The sequence below is a fragment of the Spea bombifrons genome, chromosome 9, assembly GCF_027358695.1.
Source record: "Spea bombifrons isolate aSpeBom1 chromosome 9, aSpeBom1.2.pri, whole genome shotgun sequence".
NCBI lineage: Eukaryota > Metazoa > Chordata > Amphibia > Anura > Pelobatidae > Spea > Spea bombifrons.
The window spans coordinates 38,649,372-38,665,134 of NC_071095.1; the positions used below are offsets into that span (position 1 = coordinate 38,649,372).

The following is a 15,763-nucleotide window of genomic DNA, read 5'->3' on the forward strand; positions in this document are numbered from 1 at the left end:
ATCCTGCAGATCCTTCTAGCCTCCTGGAAAAGGCGGCATGGATTTTCCACAGAATGGGGGAATGGAGCATTGGCCCACCCTGCTCTCCAATTGCTCCACCCCAGGGACCCATATTTACATTCTGGATAGCACCTGTACCCAAATGCCAACATAAGCATCTCCCTGGGGTTTACACCGTCACAACTGTTATTACATATGAAGGGTAATTAACCATTGAAACTGTCTAAATGAGTATGTTCATAGATATGATGTAAGGTATGTTTAGATTATTTAAGGGGTTAATAAAACATGGGATAACAATATGGATGTTGCCATATTGGTATTCAACATTGGTTTATAACATTGGTGATTGCGCATCATTCTAATGGGTAAATAGAAACAGTGGAGACAAAATAGATATTCCCATAGTCTCAGGGAATAAAGTATACAGACATTAATGATGCCTTTCAGTGGACCTACATTCAAAGAGAAGGATATAGAGTCGCATAAGACTTCAAGAGATCAGTGGTTCCTTCTTCAGACCCCAAAATCCTACATATAAAGGTTGGACCTCTGAGTTGTGGGATGTTTATGTGACTCCATAGCTTACTCTATGAACATCGGTCCACTAAAGGTTATTATAAACAGATTTAGACTTGGAATAGTGGAGTAACTAGTTGAGTAGGGGCCCCATAAATGTTTTATGTGTTGTTCACTATTTTACCCTTGAGTAGAAGTAGGGTTCCTTGGGGGCACAATTCCCGATTTTTTAATGAAGTGAAGCAGCAAGATGTGTGTTTAGGTTAAATGCACCTGTAAAAGTTGTTTTTTAAGGAGAGTTTAAAACAACAAATACTGATGAGGGCTGAACAAACACCCATTATTTACATTCATTACATGCTATTTAAATGATTACATCTGTATGACTTTGCATGAAACTATTGCTAGATGTTTTATTGTGTTCTGTCAGTTTATTATTTTGATGGAAATACAAGCCTTTTTTTAAAATAAGTAATTGCCTAGAGATTTTGGAAAGCACTGATCATAACCTTTAAAACATATAGCCTTTATATTTAATCACAAAGGCTGACGGCTATGTTTGGTTGTACAAAAGGCATTTGATGCTGAAAATCGGAACCAGCTGGGAATCGTCCTGAGGGCTAAAGTCTTTTCCAATTAAAGTGACTGCACTGGCAATACAATGGCTGATACAGCACTTGTACGGTACAAACGGTTCTGCTTGATGCCATAATAAGAAATTACTTAGCTGCATGAAATGTATAAATAGCATTGTTTTCTGTTTATGCATTAAGACTGACACCATCATGTCCTTTACAAGCCTGCAGCATATTGGTTTTGATGCCTTGCTTCTATATTTTCTTTTTTTATTGTATTTGATTTGCCTTGAATCCTTCTTAAAACATACAATCAGCAGAACAAAGGCTCCTGTCTAAATATACACTTCCCAGGGTCCATATAACTACTATACATTGTGACTTCTTGGATCTCTGAGTGGCGGTGCAAGCTCTTGGGGATAGTGTCAGGAGTCAATGAAAGAAGGCGTGGAGCCTTGTTAAAGTAGAGATTATTATAGATAAGATAAGGAGAAAAGCAAGTTTTTAGGTAAAATCTTTTACTGGGCCAACAAAGAAAAATATGTGGAATAACAGCAACTCTTAGGATCTCTGAGGTCTTTTCTTCAGATGGACCTAATACATCTTTTTTGATTCCATCTGAAGAACAAACCTCTGTGGTCCTGATAGCTTATGTGACGCCACATCTTTTTCCCAATAAAAGGTATCATCTTCTACTGCATCTTTTCTTGGAGCAATATGGCTCAATTCCCCTTATTAAGATTAAAAGGTAATATAAAGTATACTTAGAAGTAAAAACAAGGTAAACAGTTACATAGAACTGTTTTGATCGGCAGCAGAGTATCTACCATGGTTTCCGTGAGTCTTACGCAATCTAGTGAAAACTGTGGCACTTTGGGGGAGTTTGTCAATTTTGTAAATAGGATAGAATTTCCAATTTTACACATCGATTCACTTAATAATATGGTCATATCCCTACCACCATTTTTCATGTGTACATTGTCATCAGAAACAAGCACCTTGACACCCCAGCAGAATGTGGCTGCGGTCACCTAATTTTTATCTGAAATTAGAAACAAGTCATCTTGCATGAGACGGGCTGTTAAAAAATGACCAGTTTGACGTCTTTATGCATTACTTTATAAGCCATTTTAGTTGTCTTCGTCTTCCAAAAGCAACCTTATATGTAATGGGGACAGACAATCTTCCTTATTTATCAAATAATTTATCCCTTTTTTTTTAATTAAACATTGCATTTATTTAGCGCAACATCACATTATATTACAAAGTTTAAAAAAAGGACACAGGACAACAATAAAGAAGAGTCCTCCAGTAGAAAAACTTTATTATGTTTATTTACACGTACGTGTATAAATGTAAACATTTTAACTTAGAATTTGTTGAAGATTAATACTGTCATTTTACATTACAATTAGTGAAATAATTAAATTATATTCACAGAATATACATTCACGTGCATTGAGATGATGGTGGTGTTAAGATAGAGGTATAGAGACGGTGCCGTTAGCTCTGCTTCTACTTCGCGTGTGCACAGTGGACTCTGCAACTTCCTCTGTGTGCTCGTCGGATTTTTTTTCCTTGAGACTATTGATGAATCGTAGCGTTATCTCATCCCATTCTTCAGGAAGAAGCATTAGCAAAAACCCAATGCAAATTATAATAGTTGCCCCGAGCCGAACAACACTGAAAATAACTTCATGTTTAAGTAGGTCAATGGCTGTATGAGAAAAAATGGGGGGAGGCATTAATGCAGGGCAAAGCAGACCTTCCCTTTTTAGATATCTGCACCTACGCTGTCCTTAACTAAATATTGTATTAGCAACACCATGGCTTTTGGGTTTCAGTAGTCAAATCCTTTACAGAAATAATTATTGCAGTTTTTCCCTGTAGATATTTTCTTCAGACTTAATGAATTCTACTCCTTAGATTCACGAGAGGATGCTGATAGGCTGAAAGACTTTGTTGCTATAGCAGCTGATCAAGAGTCTTAAAATATGCTGGGTTTTATTCCATTCGGTTTTTTCAGGAGGGTTTTAGATTTAACTCATCAACTTCATTGTGCATAAAGGGCCCATTTCATTCAGCTTCTCTTACGAGATGTTTTCCCTGCACGTTGTTAAATAAATGAGATTTCTTTAAAATTAAACTATGCGCCATGCCAGCGCAGTCCTTCTTGTGAGAGAAGCTCACCGGGGATTGGTTCTTCTTTGTGCATAATGAAGCCAGTGAATTGAAACCACAATGTGCCTACAAACCGTAACAAAATAAACATCTCTGTGTGCTTCTAATAATAAAAAAAAACAAAAAAAATGGTATACTGGTTTCTATGTTTATGGCTCTAGATTAGTAGGGCGATGAGGGAATAGTGGATATTTTGTAGAACTGACAAAAAAAAAATGCTATGTTTTTAACAGCACTGGTAGAATCAGTCCTTCATGAGAAGGGACGAGGGACGGATAGGCATCACAGAACAAAAATACATTTATTCCGAGACAATTTAATAATAATAGTTTATAATATAATAGTTAATAATAGGAGTACTGTGGAAAGGGATTGAGGAGCAATTATTTCTGGATTTTGAAAAGCATGGGGGAAAAAAGGCCCGGACCGGCCATCTGGCACAAAATGCCCGGTGGGCCTGTCGCCTACAACGCCACACACTTAGCTGATCTGCCACTCCAGGGCAGATGAGGTGCTGCAGCGTGATGCCAGTGGCTGGATCTGGCCGGTCCCATGCTAGGTGACAATAAAACCATACGGTGGGGCCACACATAACCAGCTTTCAGCCACACTTTCTCCACATCGTGAGGAGGCTGCAGGTGCCTGGGACACCTCGCCATGGTCAGTCCAGCCCTGATAAGTAGGGTGCTGGGTTCCCAATATAAAAAAATGCTAAAAGCTAAAGGCACGGACGGTTTGCCAGTCAACAACTCCTGTGTAATATATTTCACTCAAGTTGCTTATCTGTATTTTTACAATAGAAGCGTGGCAATATTAATTTTATAATCCTTCATTTATTCTTAGACTTTTTTGTAAAAACTTACCAGCATTGCCCGGGACACTGAGAACGGTGCCAATTGAAATTAGAATTGGATACGTCAGGACAACTCCAACATTTACTAATATGTTAAAAGCTGCAATTAAAAAGAACAATGGTTTCATTTTTAAGATAACAGATACCGTACTTTACAAGTCCCTTAACACGACAATCTTATTTTTGTAGCTGTTTTCTATACTAATTGTGATCAAACAACAGTATCTGTAAATCACAAATTTTCAAGCAAATTTCAGACTTCTCGTCTAGTTACAACACCTGAAACTACAAAAACATCTCTAAAATGAATATTTAAGTGCCCGTTTTTTATGCTGATGAAAAGGCTTCATAAAAGTAACATATTTCATACAAATACCTGTTTTAATAGATATTAAAATAATAGGGGCTAAAAAATAAAAAAATATGCTATCCAAGTATTAAATTAAGTCACTGATGTGACCTGTAAAGTTTTAATAGAATCAGTATTTTTCAGCAATGGGCCCAAGACTTTATGGCACCTTTAATCCGACTGTTTGGTCACATCAAATTTCTGTGAATAATCTCTGCAGATTGGCTACTTTTGTGTACAAATTTTAAAATCTAACACATATGGAACAATTAAAAGTGAAATGCAAAAGATCTGTTACGTACCTAACCAGAGACCAGCAATCCCACAAAGATAACCCCAAGGCAGAGAAGACAATGATGACCAGTATTCTACTTTGGTAAAATACAGGATTATTGGAGTGCAGGAAATAAAAATTAAATTAAAGAATCCTAATGTGGAAAAGAAGTGTGCGGCTTCACCAAAGTTTGCTGTTCCAAGAAACATCCTAAACAATACCTTTAATAATAAAAAAAATATTATTACATATTATAATATATATATATATATATACATACACATTGTTTTCTGTGAAGCTCAACAGTGTAGCACTAAGAAACAAACTAAAGAAAGAAAACCACAATTTACGCAAGAAGTTCTACAACCCCCCAAAAACCCAAATCAACACAGAAACATAGAAATACCATTTAGATAAATTAAATTGTGTATTTCATTTAGCGATAAGGAGTTCATTTCAATGGCCAGTCTAAAAACTAGACTTTTTTAGATGGGCTATCTAGATTGCAGACAAAAATCTATCTCAGCAGTAAGTGTTTTAACCCACTTCACAAATCTACAGAGAAACCGCTAGTGACTAAGATACCGCTCTATCACAAATCAACAAAACGCTCAATAGTATATCAGTAAGGAGGCAGATAATCTTTATGTAACCCACTACTGGCCACTGTGTCAATATAGCACATGATATAAGCCAATTGTAAGCAAATTGTCAATATAAATCAAGAAAATAGTCCAAAAATACTAATTACTTAATTTTAGGTGTTTTTGCCATAATGCCATAGATTGATTTTTCTGCTCTTTTATCTTATAATTATTGGTAAATTTATACAACTGCACTGCAGGCCTGTGCAGAGGAATCACCGGGGTGGGGCCAGAGGGGGCCACGGCCATGGCCCCCTCAACATTATATTGCGCCCTTTACTTGCAACCAGCAACTGCATCATTGATCATTAATATCCCTCTAACCTGCCCAAAAACCCTGCCCAAATAAAGGGAATGCAAGATCTTTTCATACATACCTCTGTTTCTTGGCTCCCTCACGACTCACACTGTGTATTGAATGGTGAAGGAGCAATGAAACAGAGGACTGCAGAGTTCACACTCTCACCACAGGACTTAAAGAAAGATAATTGATGAGGGGAAAGATATATGGTGACAAAGAGGGGAGATAGTAAGACAATGGATAAATAAAGAGAGAGAAATAGATGAGAGATAATGAGGAGGAGAGAAAGGAGAGAGAAGGGGGAGATACATGGGGAAAAAGTGGGAGAGATTAAGAGGGGATAGAGATAAAGAGTTGGAGAGACAGAGATAAAGAGAAGGACAGTCAGATAAAGAGGGGAGATAGAGAGAAAGAAGAGGCATAATTAGAGATGAGGAGAAATGAGAAAGATGGGTAGAAAGGGAGGAGATGAGAATGAGAAGTAGGAGAGATAACGGGAAGTGGGAGAGATAATGAGAAAAGGAGAAGATTATGAGAAAGAGGAGGAGAGATAAAGCGAAGGGGCATATACAGGAAATGGAAAATATTGAAGAACAGTTAAGGTAAAGAGAAAAAGGAGGAGAGATAAAATGGTGGGGTATAAAGAGAACAAAGAAATACAAATAAAGGGAAGAAAAAGAAAGGAGAGATAATGAGGAAGAGGAGGAGATATAATAAGAAGGGGGTGATAAAGAGAAAGGAGAGGTGAGTAGAACAGGGAGAGATGAATGGAAAGTTGGAGAGATAAAGAGAAAATAGAGAGTTAAGACAAAAAGAAATGGGAAAGATAATGAAAAAGAGAGGGATCAAAGAAAAAAGGGAGTTGGTAGGGAGAAAAGAGAGATATGAAGAAGAGGCTAGATAGAGGAAAAGGGGAGAGATAGGCAAAAATGGAGCAGTAAAGTGAAAAAGATGAAGAGAAACTGGAGAAAAGGAAGATATAAAGAGAAAGGGCAGGTAAAAAAAGAGAACAAAGAGAAATGAAAAGAAAGGGAAGCGATAAAGAGAAAGAGGAGGAGAAATAGAGAGGCATGGATGGTTGAAATAAAGACATATACAATAGATAATGAGGAATGGGAGGGGTAAAGAGATGTGTGTTTGTGCATGTGTGTATGTGTAGCATTTTATAATTGCCCCCCCACTTTCATCCCTGTCCTCCCACTTTCATCCCTGTCCTCCCACGTGCCCCCGATTTTGATTGCTGGAGATGCTTTTGGGCCTGTGATGCCAAATTGCCAATCAATGCCATTGGCTACATTAGGAACTCTCAAGGGATAGGCCCAAGGTTTCAGGAATGACAACATGTAATGGGCAGCAAGCAGCATATATTTTGAAAAGTACATTTTAATAGGTTTTTTATGTTATGGTTTAATTATTTTAGATGATGATGCTTTGCTTGGCTCACTGACATATTGCAGAGACAAAAAGACAAAACTGGTTATACGGTGAAAGATAAAACAGGATAATGTAGTAAAAGCAAATGCAAGCGTATTATGCCGGTACTTACAATTATATCACTCTGCTTTTAAGTACAATTTTATTAACTACATAATTTTAATTAAAGATAGTCAACACTCCCTGATCCTTCTTTTATTGTATCTTCAATTTATTCTGTCATTTTATAAAATAAGTAGCTTTTATCTGTCTTTTAAACATTGTTGCCAGTGAAACTTGCATGATCAGATGTGACACATTCTAGGTAATAGGAACAATAACAGCCCTAACCAGTTGCAAACATTGAATATTTATCTCTTCGGTGTCTTAATTGTTCAGTTATATCTGCTATAGTATGGGTTACAATTTGGGAAGGGGTGTGCATCATTTTTCATGGATTCAAATTACAATTTTGTTAATAATTGGATGCTGACTATAACTTATCATGTAGTTATCAAGTCTATCACTACACAGGTGGGAACATAATTGGTATTAAGAAGCTTCTTCTGAAATGTGAATACTGATAAACTACTGAAGCTTTTTATAGCGCCTATTATGACTGATTTATTAAAGAGCATTCATTTCTATCATAGTCTACCAATTTTTGAAGTTTTAAAGAATTTTGTTGTATTAAATAGCCCTCAGAAAAAAACACATTAAAGGCTTATTAATGGGTAAGTCCAATGAGTGATGTATTAATTTGATGCACATCATGCATGTAATTGATCTTATGTTTTATTTATGATGCATGAAATATTTTGGTTTCATTATACTGTTTGTAGTATACTTTCTCACCAGTAGAGTGCGCTGGTTGCTCTCTGTGCCTATGTAACTCTGGAAAGGCAAAACCCCCAGGGTTATGTGATCAGGTTTCACTGTAGATGTTCCTGTATTTACATAGACTGGCTATTAAAAAGAGTATGTTATATGGAGAGGCCGAGAGCTGATACTTTATATAATAAAATAAAATAATAAAAATATTTTGAAAACAAAACTCCATACAATGAAATATCATAAAATAAAATATTCAATACCTTAAAAAATGTCTTGAAAAAAGAGCCCTTTCACTTTTTATGTAGCTTTTTATTCAAGGCATGGAAAGTGTGCCCTATGTATTTGGTGCCGGAACATGTTACTCTTCCTCCAAAGGGCATGCACCATTAGGGAAGTGTGCTATGAAGATGGTGCCATCGTTCAGTAAGTGGCGCTCCATGGAGCCTAATTGCCTAATAGAGAAAACCTGCCCCCGGTAATACAGCAGAGGGTATCCCACCCTCGGCCTAGGTTATATATATACCTTAGGCCAGAATATATCATTGTTTATACCACTAATATGTTTAAGGAAAAAAGTTAAGATGAACATAGAATCTTTAGTAAATGCTAAGCAATTTTGCAGACAAGCTGAGGATATGGAGCCTTCTTGCATTTCTTCTGCAGTAATAAAGATTAACTTTACCCTCTTATTAGGTACATGTGAGTAACAGGTATTGCTGAAGATTAGTAACACTCTAGTAGCACTCTAATTAACCCACTAAAAGTTCCTCTAAAGTTACAGTCACATTTCCATGTGCAGGGAAAATCAAGTACATGGAAGCACCAGTTTCCGTCGATGACCGTGGGGTGAGTAAAACCATAAAACCATGCATGTGTTTTTTGGTATATTTAATGCCTACATTATAGATACTTGTTACATGTTAATAAAAAAAATAAACGGTACCTTGTATAATGCTGATGCTGAGGCAGATCCCACAGCAAGAGCCACTCCAATGATTGAGTCACCATGGAAACCATCTGCATATGCCATCATGACAATTCCCGTTATAGCCATAATAGTAGCCACTATCTGTGCCAAGGAAATTTGATTAAATACTTTTGAAACTTTTACATAAACATCTGAGCAAGAACAAGATATAATCTAAAATATTAAACAGTGTACTTGGCTGCTACCATGAAGTCCACACAATTTTAGTAAAATTATATTTTCATGTATATATATAAACTTGGTGTGAGGTGTGAGGGGGTTCACTAGACCAGGAGCTTGCAAGAAAGTTTACTCCTTGACTTTGCAAAATATACTTAATGGTGAATCCCAGTGATGCCCTCCTGGAAAACAAAGAATGAAATGGTGATGAATAATGCATAAATAAATTGGTAAGATGTACTGTGCAAATGTATGAGGCAGGTGTAAAAAGTGTTGTAAAGGAAGAATGCTTTGAAAATAGACATGTTAATAGTGTATTCTTATCATTTAGCATAATGCAAATTCATTGAAAAACAAATCAAATCAATATGTGATGTGAACACACTTTGCCTTCAAAACAGCATCAATTCTTCTAGGTAGACTACTAGTTGTATAGTAGGTGGTTCGAAACATCTTGGAGAACTAACCATGCTTCTTCTGTAGATTTATTCGCCTCAGCTGCTTCTCTCTCTTCTTGTAATCCCAGACAGACTCAATGTTATTGAGATCAGGTCTATGTGGGGGCCATACCACTGCTTCCAGGACCCCTTGGTCTTCTTTACGCTGAATATAGTTCTTAATGACTTTGGCTGTGTGTTTAGAGTCCTTGTCATGTTGCAGACTGCAATTGGGGCCAATCAGATGTCTCTCTGATGTTACTGCTTGATAGATAAGCATTTTTTCTGACCAAATCTCCAGCCCCAAACTTGCAAGGAACCTGTGTCATGCTTCATTTTCATTCTAGTATCTCAAGCCCTTCTGCTACAGCCCAATATTTCAAATATTTACTCATCAGTCCAGAGCACCTGCTTCCATTTTTCTGCACTCCAGTTCCTGTGTTTTCATGAAAAGTTGAGTCACTTGGCCTTGTCTCAACATCGGATGTATGGATTTTTGATCACAAGTCTTCCATGAAGTCCACTTCTGAACAGACTTTTATGAACAGTAGATGGGTGTACAGTATAAGGGTCCCTCTGTGTTCTGCTAATGCTGCCCTGATGGCACTTCTGGACATTTTCCCATTGCGAAGGGACGTAAGCGTGGTTAGTCTTTCACCTGCTGCATGTTTCCCTGGCCGACCACTCCATTTACTGTCCTCCGCATTGCCCGTTTCTTTGTGCTTCTTCAAAATAGCTTAGACAGAAGATCAGGAAACCCCTGTCTTCCTTTAAATTTCTGCCTGGGAGAGACCTTGCTGATGCTGTATAACCACTTTGTGTCTTGTTGTTGTGCTCATTCATGGTGTATGACATTTGCCATTAAACTGTCTTCAGCAATCTCACCTTGTTAGTGAGTTTGGCTGTTTCCTCACCCGTTTTATTCCTCCTACACAACTGTTTCAACCTACATATTAAACTGATGATCAATAACACTTAATTGATGCTGTTTTAAAGGCGCTCACACCAAATATTGATTTGATTTAGATTTCACTCACTTTAAATTTTGTTAAATGATAAAATTTAACTAACATGTATTTTTTGAAAGCATTCTTACTTACAGTATTTTCTCACATCTGCCTAAAACAGTACTGTATCTCCCTAAATTGTTATGTGCAGGCATCCATCATTCTGATATACGTTTTAGTTATATAGTTTTTTAATCTGGTATACTATTTGTGGGTGTTTGCCAGCAGCATTTAATCTAGAAGGGGCAGAATATGATGTAAAGGGGAAGGCAGACCAAGGTAAGGACAGTAAACAAGACAGATGAGGGCTAGAAGTCAGTGTACCTAAGGTCCACTAGTCTTGCCCAGAGGTTAATGTATTTACTATTTAAAGAGCTCAGAGCAAAATGTGGAGAGAGTTCCCTAGATATATATATAACATTGATTAAATTAGTATTGAATTATAGTAAAGTAGCTGAGACTGTCATGCCCCAATAAGAAATGCTGATCTGGCTCAAAAAATGCAAAGTGTCTTTTTTTTATAGCTTTTTTTTTTTTTATTCTGGAAATCCAGCGGCTCATGGCTGTCTCTGCATATCTTGCAGACTTGTCTTTGATAGATTTTGCTTTTTCTTTTTCTATTTATTTATTATTTCATTATCTTTTTGTATCCTTGGGCAAGAAGATGAAATAATGGTTACTGCAACATTCTGCAAAGTGTGATGTATGCATTGTGTATGCTTTAAATCCACAAAATGCTAGTAATTTAAGTGATGTTTGTGTGTAATTCAAAGTGAAATTGATATCGGTAGATGAGATACTTTGTATATACTGTATGTTGAGTTATCATTTTTCAGTTTTTTTTTGTTGTTTTTTTTTTACTAACAAATTTGCACTTCCTCTAGTGGATAGAACATCATTCCCAAAATGCACCTGACCTGTTGTCCCTGACTGGCCGCTCATTTTCTATGTTTTATGAGTCTTTATAGCATGTTTTACATGTTAAATGACACCTTGGTGATATTACAAAATGATTGTTGCAGACACTCTACGTTGAAATTTATTACTAGTATTATCTTAAATAGGATGGCCAGTTTACAATTTGCAGATGTAGCATATTTTTTGTGTTTAAAATAAATATTTCTGCTTACATAGTGGTATTATTTGTGGTAACGTGTATTTATTGAAAAATAAAGAGCTTCACTCTCCCTTTGGCTATAAAATGAATGGTATATTATGGGTAGTTTATCATCGCTGCCAATACCCCCAAACAAAAACACAATACTGTGTACCACTTAAGCTTTAGCAGACCTGATAAAACTTCATAAAACATACTTAGATCTACATATAGATCAACATGACGGATATACTTTTAATGGCTGAATTAGCGTTTGGCCGTTTGAATTGATCCTTAGCTCTTGTGTTTTGGAAAAACTATGTATGTAAGGTTACCAAGATCTGTAGCCTAACACAATTTTCTTGTAAATGGAATGATGGTCAAAATCATACTGACCATCTGAATTGAAAATGCTTATCGCTAATCAGTTTACAATTCTTAATAAAGATTAGTAGTCAAATGAGGGCTTTTATGGTGTCAGGTAAATAAGACTACAAATTATTTCGTTTCCAATTTATCTCTCATAGCTACAGTTTTTGTAATTACAGCTGATTTCCAGCCTATTTAACAAGAGCAACCCTGATGAACTAAATTAAGGTGGACAACTCCACCGCTGAAGATGTCAGATGGGTAACCCAATACTTTGGAAAAGGTTTATCCTACCTACTCATATGAAGTGTTGCTAATATTAATTTTCATGCTAGTCCCACTTGTGTAAAATTCTAAAACTATTGCAATGTAGATTCTATTAATGTTTTTCATGGTAAGACACAACAATTCATGTCCACAATATGTATGTGTCTATGTGAGGAGGCAGAAATATATAAAAGGAAAAAAAGGCAGATATCAGTTGAGCAATGAGCAACAGAGATATAGTTAAAATTATGGAAGTAGAAAGAGTGAGACAAAAACATTTAGGATTTAAGGGAGACTTTCTGGACCTCATTGTACAAAAACACAAGTAAGTCCATTGTTTACAATGTAGTTTTTTCCTAACAAAGATGTCCGAATATAAAAAAAGAATATGCATTTGTTTACCCGTAGGCCCATAAACTTGTCTTTCAGCACAATCCATGAGAGTAAGAACATAAAGGCCTTATTACAGCAGAAGAGAGCAGAGACATCAGTGGCTGTCAGCTTCCTGAGGGCCAGCAGGTACAGGTAATTTGTCAAGGTCCATAAAATGGAAAAGGGGGCAGTTCTTTTAAGAAAAAGTTTAATGGTCAGACCATCTTCTCCGAATATACGACTGGATTCCCTAAATAGAAATAGAAATAAATAAAAAACGAACAACTTGTTTCAATGGCTGGATTTCAGAGATACAAACTTACTTACCAGTATATAAAAAAACAACAATTATAACATTAAGCTAAATAGACCTATTTTTTTTTATTTGGGATGGAAAAGAAGCTTCAGTTTAAGGCTGTAAAGGAAATACAGAGGAAAAGCACAAGTGAGGTTTGCTGGTAGAAATACGTAAAGCCAATGGAAGTTTATCCCTAAGTTTTATACATATATATTATTAACTCATATTTGTTTACAAACCAGACAATATATACTTCAAGGGGGTATGAGCTATGCTGTTTGGACTGCTAATGACCTACACAGCTCACAAGCAGGGATCCATGTTCTCCAGGGATAAAAAAAATGCGGATAGCGATAACAATACTCCTACTAGTGTATACTGGTCCATTAACTAATCATGGATTCAATCCTTGCAGTTTAGCAGGTGTCACGCTCTACCCAGGCTGCGGAGCTGCATGTCTTTTGTTTCCCTGTCTTGCTGTGGTCCATTTCTGGATTTCTGTATGTTCTGTCCTGAATCTCTGATTCCTCGATTCCAGTCTTGCTCTGTTTCCTTTCGAAGGTGTACCCCACCTGTGTGTTCTGTTTGTCTCAGTCAGGTATGTCTCTCTGATATGTGTATAGATTCAATGTTCAGTGTATTAGTACCTCTGTAGGCAGGCTCTAGCGTTAGGACTCACCGTCATTGGAGTACTTTGGCGTAGTGGTGGGCTAAGCATACTATGGCCATAAGATGTGACGGAATCTCCAATAGTTATCATTCAGTCCTAGGCTAGTTCCTGTATTTATGTGTGTCAGTCTGTGATGTAACTTGTGGGGTGTCCTGTCCTGTCTTGTAACCCCGGTAGAGGGGTGTCCTGCCTTGTAACCCCATTAGAGGGGTGTCCTGCCTTGTAACCCCGGTAGAGGGGTGTCCTGCCTTGTAACCCTGGTAGAGGGGTGTCCTGTCTTGTAACCTTGGTAGAGGGGTGTCCTGTCTTGTAACCCCGGTAGAGGGGTGTCCTGTCTTGTAACCCCGGTAGAGGGGTGTCCTGTCTTGTAACCCCGGTAGAGGGGTGTCCTGTCTTGTAACCCCGGTAGAGGGGTGTCCTGTCTTGTTCATGTCGGATCTTGAGTATTCCTTGCCTTGTTCCCTGTTGTGCCCTGCATTATGTATATCTTGTCTGGTTATGGTTCTTGCTTGGTCTCCCTGACCCTTGCTCACTATGTTTCTCCTGTACTCTGCTTAGCTTCCCTACTTCCAGCCTGCAGCATCCTGTACATGATTCCAGTGCTATGTCTCATGCCTGCTCCAGGGTGCCTGCAGGATATCTCCAAGTTCTGTTCTGTCATCATCCGCTGCTATGTCAGGGCGTTGGTATGTGGCTGCAGAACCCTAGATGCCCACCGGAAGAGTGCGGTCACCCTGCACCAGGCCCTGTCCAACTCCGCTACTGCACCGTAACTCCTGAACACAATCTTTGGGCGCTCTGGGTCTGTATGGACCCAGTTCCTGACAGCAGGTTAATAGCCTATGTAGTGGGTATATATTTGCCTACCACAGAAAAAAACAAACTGACCAACCAACCCAACAATAAAGGGCCATCAAGCATTCATTCATTTAAAATTTACTCTGCTTTGTGAATAAATAGCCTTTAAAATCCTGGAGGGTACCAGTTCAGTTTAGAAAAAGATCAAATTAATTTGGGTCATTTTAAATGTTTTCTCAACCGCAAATAAACTGTGCATTTGTCCTTCTTCTGCTTGAGAAATAAAACATCTCTAATGAAAGAATAATTTAAATAATACCGGTACATTTGTGTGCATAGAATTAAAGAGGAGATTCTTGTGAGAATAAGAAATAGCTGGATGGCTTGTTGCTATGTGCAGAGAGCAGTAGGTCTGTTATCTTTCAATGGCAGACAATTGATAGGAAAGTCCCTCCAGGTCTGAGTGTTGACACAGTAATATCTATTAAAAGAGACTAAATGGGAGCCATTACATGCGCAAATACTTACTCTCATTTCAGTAATCCTCAAATGGTCTATCCAGTAAAACATTGTGCTTGTATGTTTTCTTTATTTTGGTATGGTCAATAATGGAAATTGAAATGCTATGTTTTAGGCCTTTTAGTTAACAATGTAAATGGAATACATTTATGGTCTAAATAGAATACATTTTAGGCTGGATGAGAACACATTGCTAAGTCTAATAACCTATATTTAATTTCCCATCTGAAAAATTGCTCTGATAGCACAAACCTCCCAATTGTCCCTCTCTGTGTCTTAAATTCATCTGTTCCCTTTTTCCTACCATGGTGTACATCATTTTATTTGACTTTGTCATTCAGGGGGATGTGAGGAGAAGTGTGGAGAAGTGGAGATGGTTTGGGGACCTCCTGCATATAGAGGCACGACTGGCACTATTGTATTATAAAGCAATAGAACCAGACTAAGAGCAGGATGGCCCAAAAACATCTTCGCACACACAAGAATAAAGCATTGAGTCCCTAGGTGTGGCTCTAAATAGCAATGACATGGCTATATCTAACAAACATCAGTTTTTCCTAACTAGCCACCATCACAGCAAGCAATGGAAAGGTCCTGCTGACTGAACCAGTCCTATGGTTGCTAATATTAATATTCTTTAATAATGTATGACAATGGTTACAATGATTTAAGGCATATGGGCCACCCATTACGTATTCTGGCATAGACCTAGGGTGGCAGCAGGGCCTTTTTCCTCCTCAGTAGGACCGTTACAAAGATGATCTCCCCAACTTGCCCATTTATACTATGAAGGACTACAGAGAGCCGTCATGTGATTCTTAAAGAGGTGAAATGCCAGCA

The 15,763-nt window shown here is 37.5% G+C and overlaps 1 protein-coding gene across 2 annotated transcripts in view; it reads right to left on the bottom strand.

The window, feature by feature from the left end:
- Window positions 1-2,406: 2,406 nt before the first annotated feature.
- Window positions 2,407-15,763, bottom strand: part of SLC35F4 (solute carrier family 35 member F4) — a 63,624-nt gene continuing 50,267 nt past the window's right edge. For both annotated transcript variants that reach the window (XM_053475622.1, XM_053475621.1), the window contains 5 exons: window positions 12,669-12,888; window positions 8,887-9,012; window positions 4,780-4,972; window positions 4,139-4,228; window positions 2,407-2,811 (listed from right to left, as the gene is read on the bottom strand). In XM_053475622.1, the coding sequence (XP_053331597.1) occupies window positions 2,570-2,811; window positions 4,139-4,228; window positions 4,780-4,972; window positions 8,887-9,012; window positions 12,669-12,888 (871 nt within the window). In that variant the 3' untranslated portion in view covers window positions 2,407-2,569. The remainder of the gene's footprint in view (window positions 2,812-4,138; window positions 4,229-4,779; window positions 4,973-8,886; window positions 9,013-12,668; window positions 12,889-15,763) is intronic.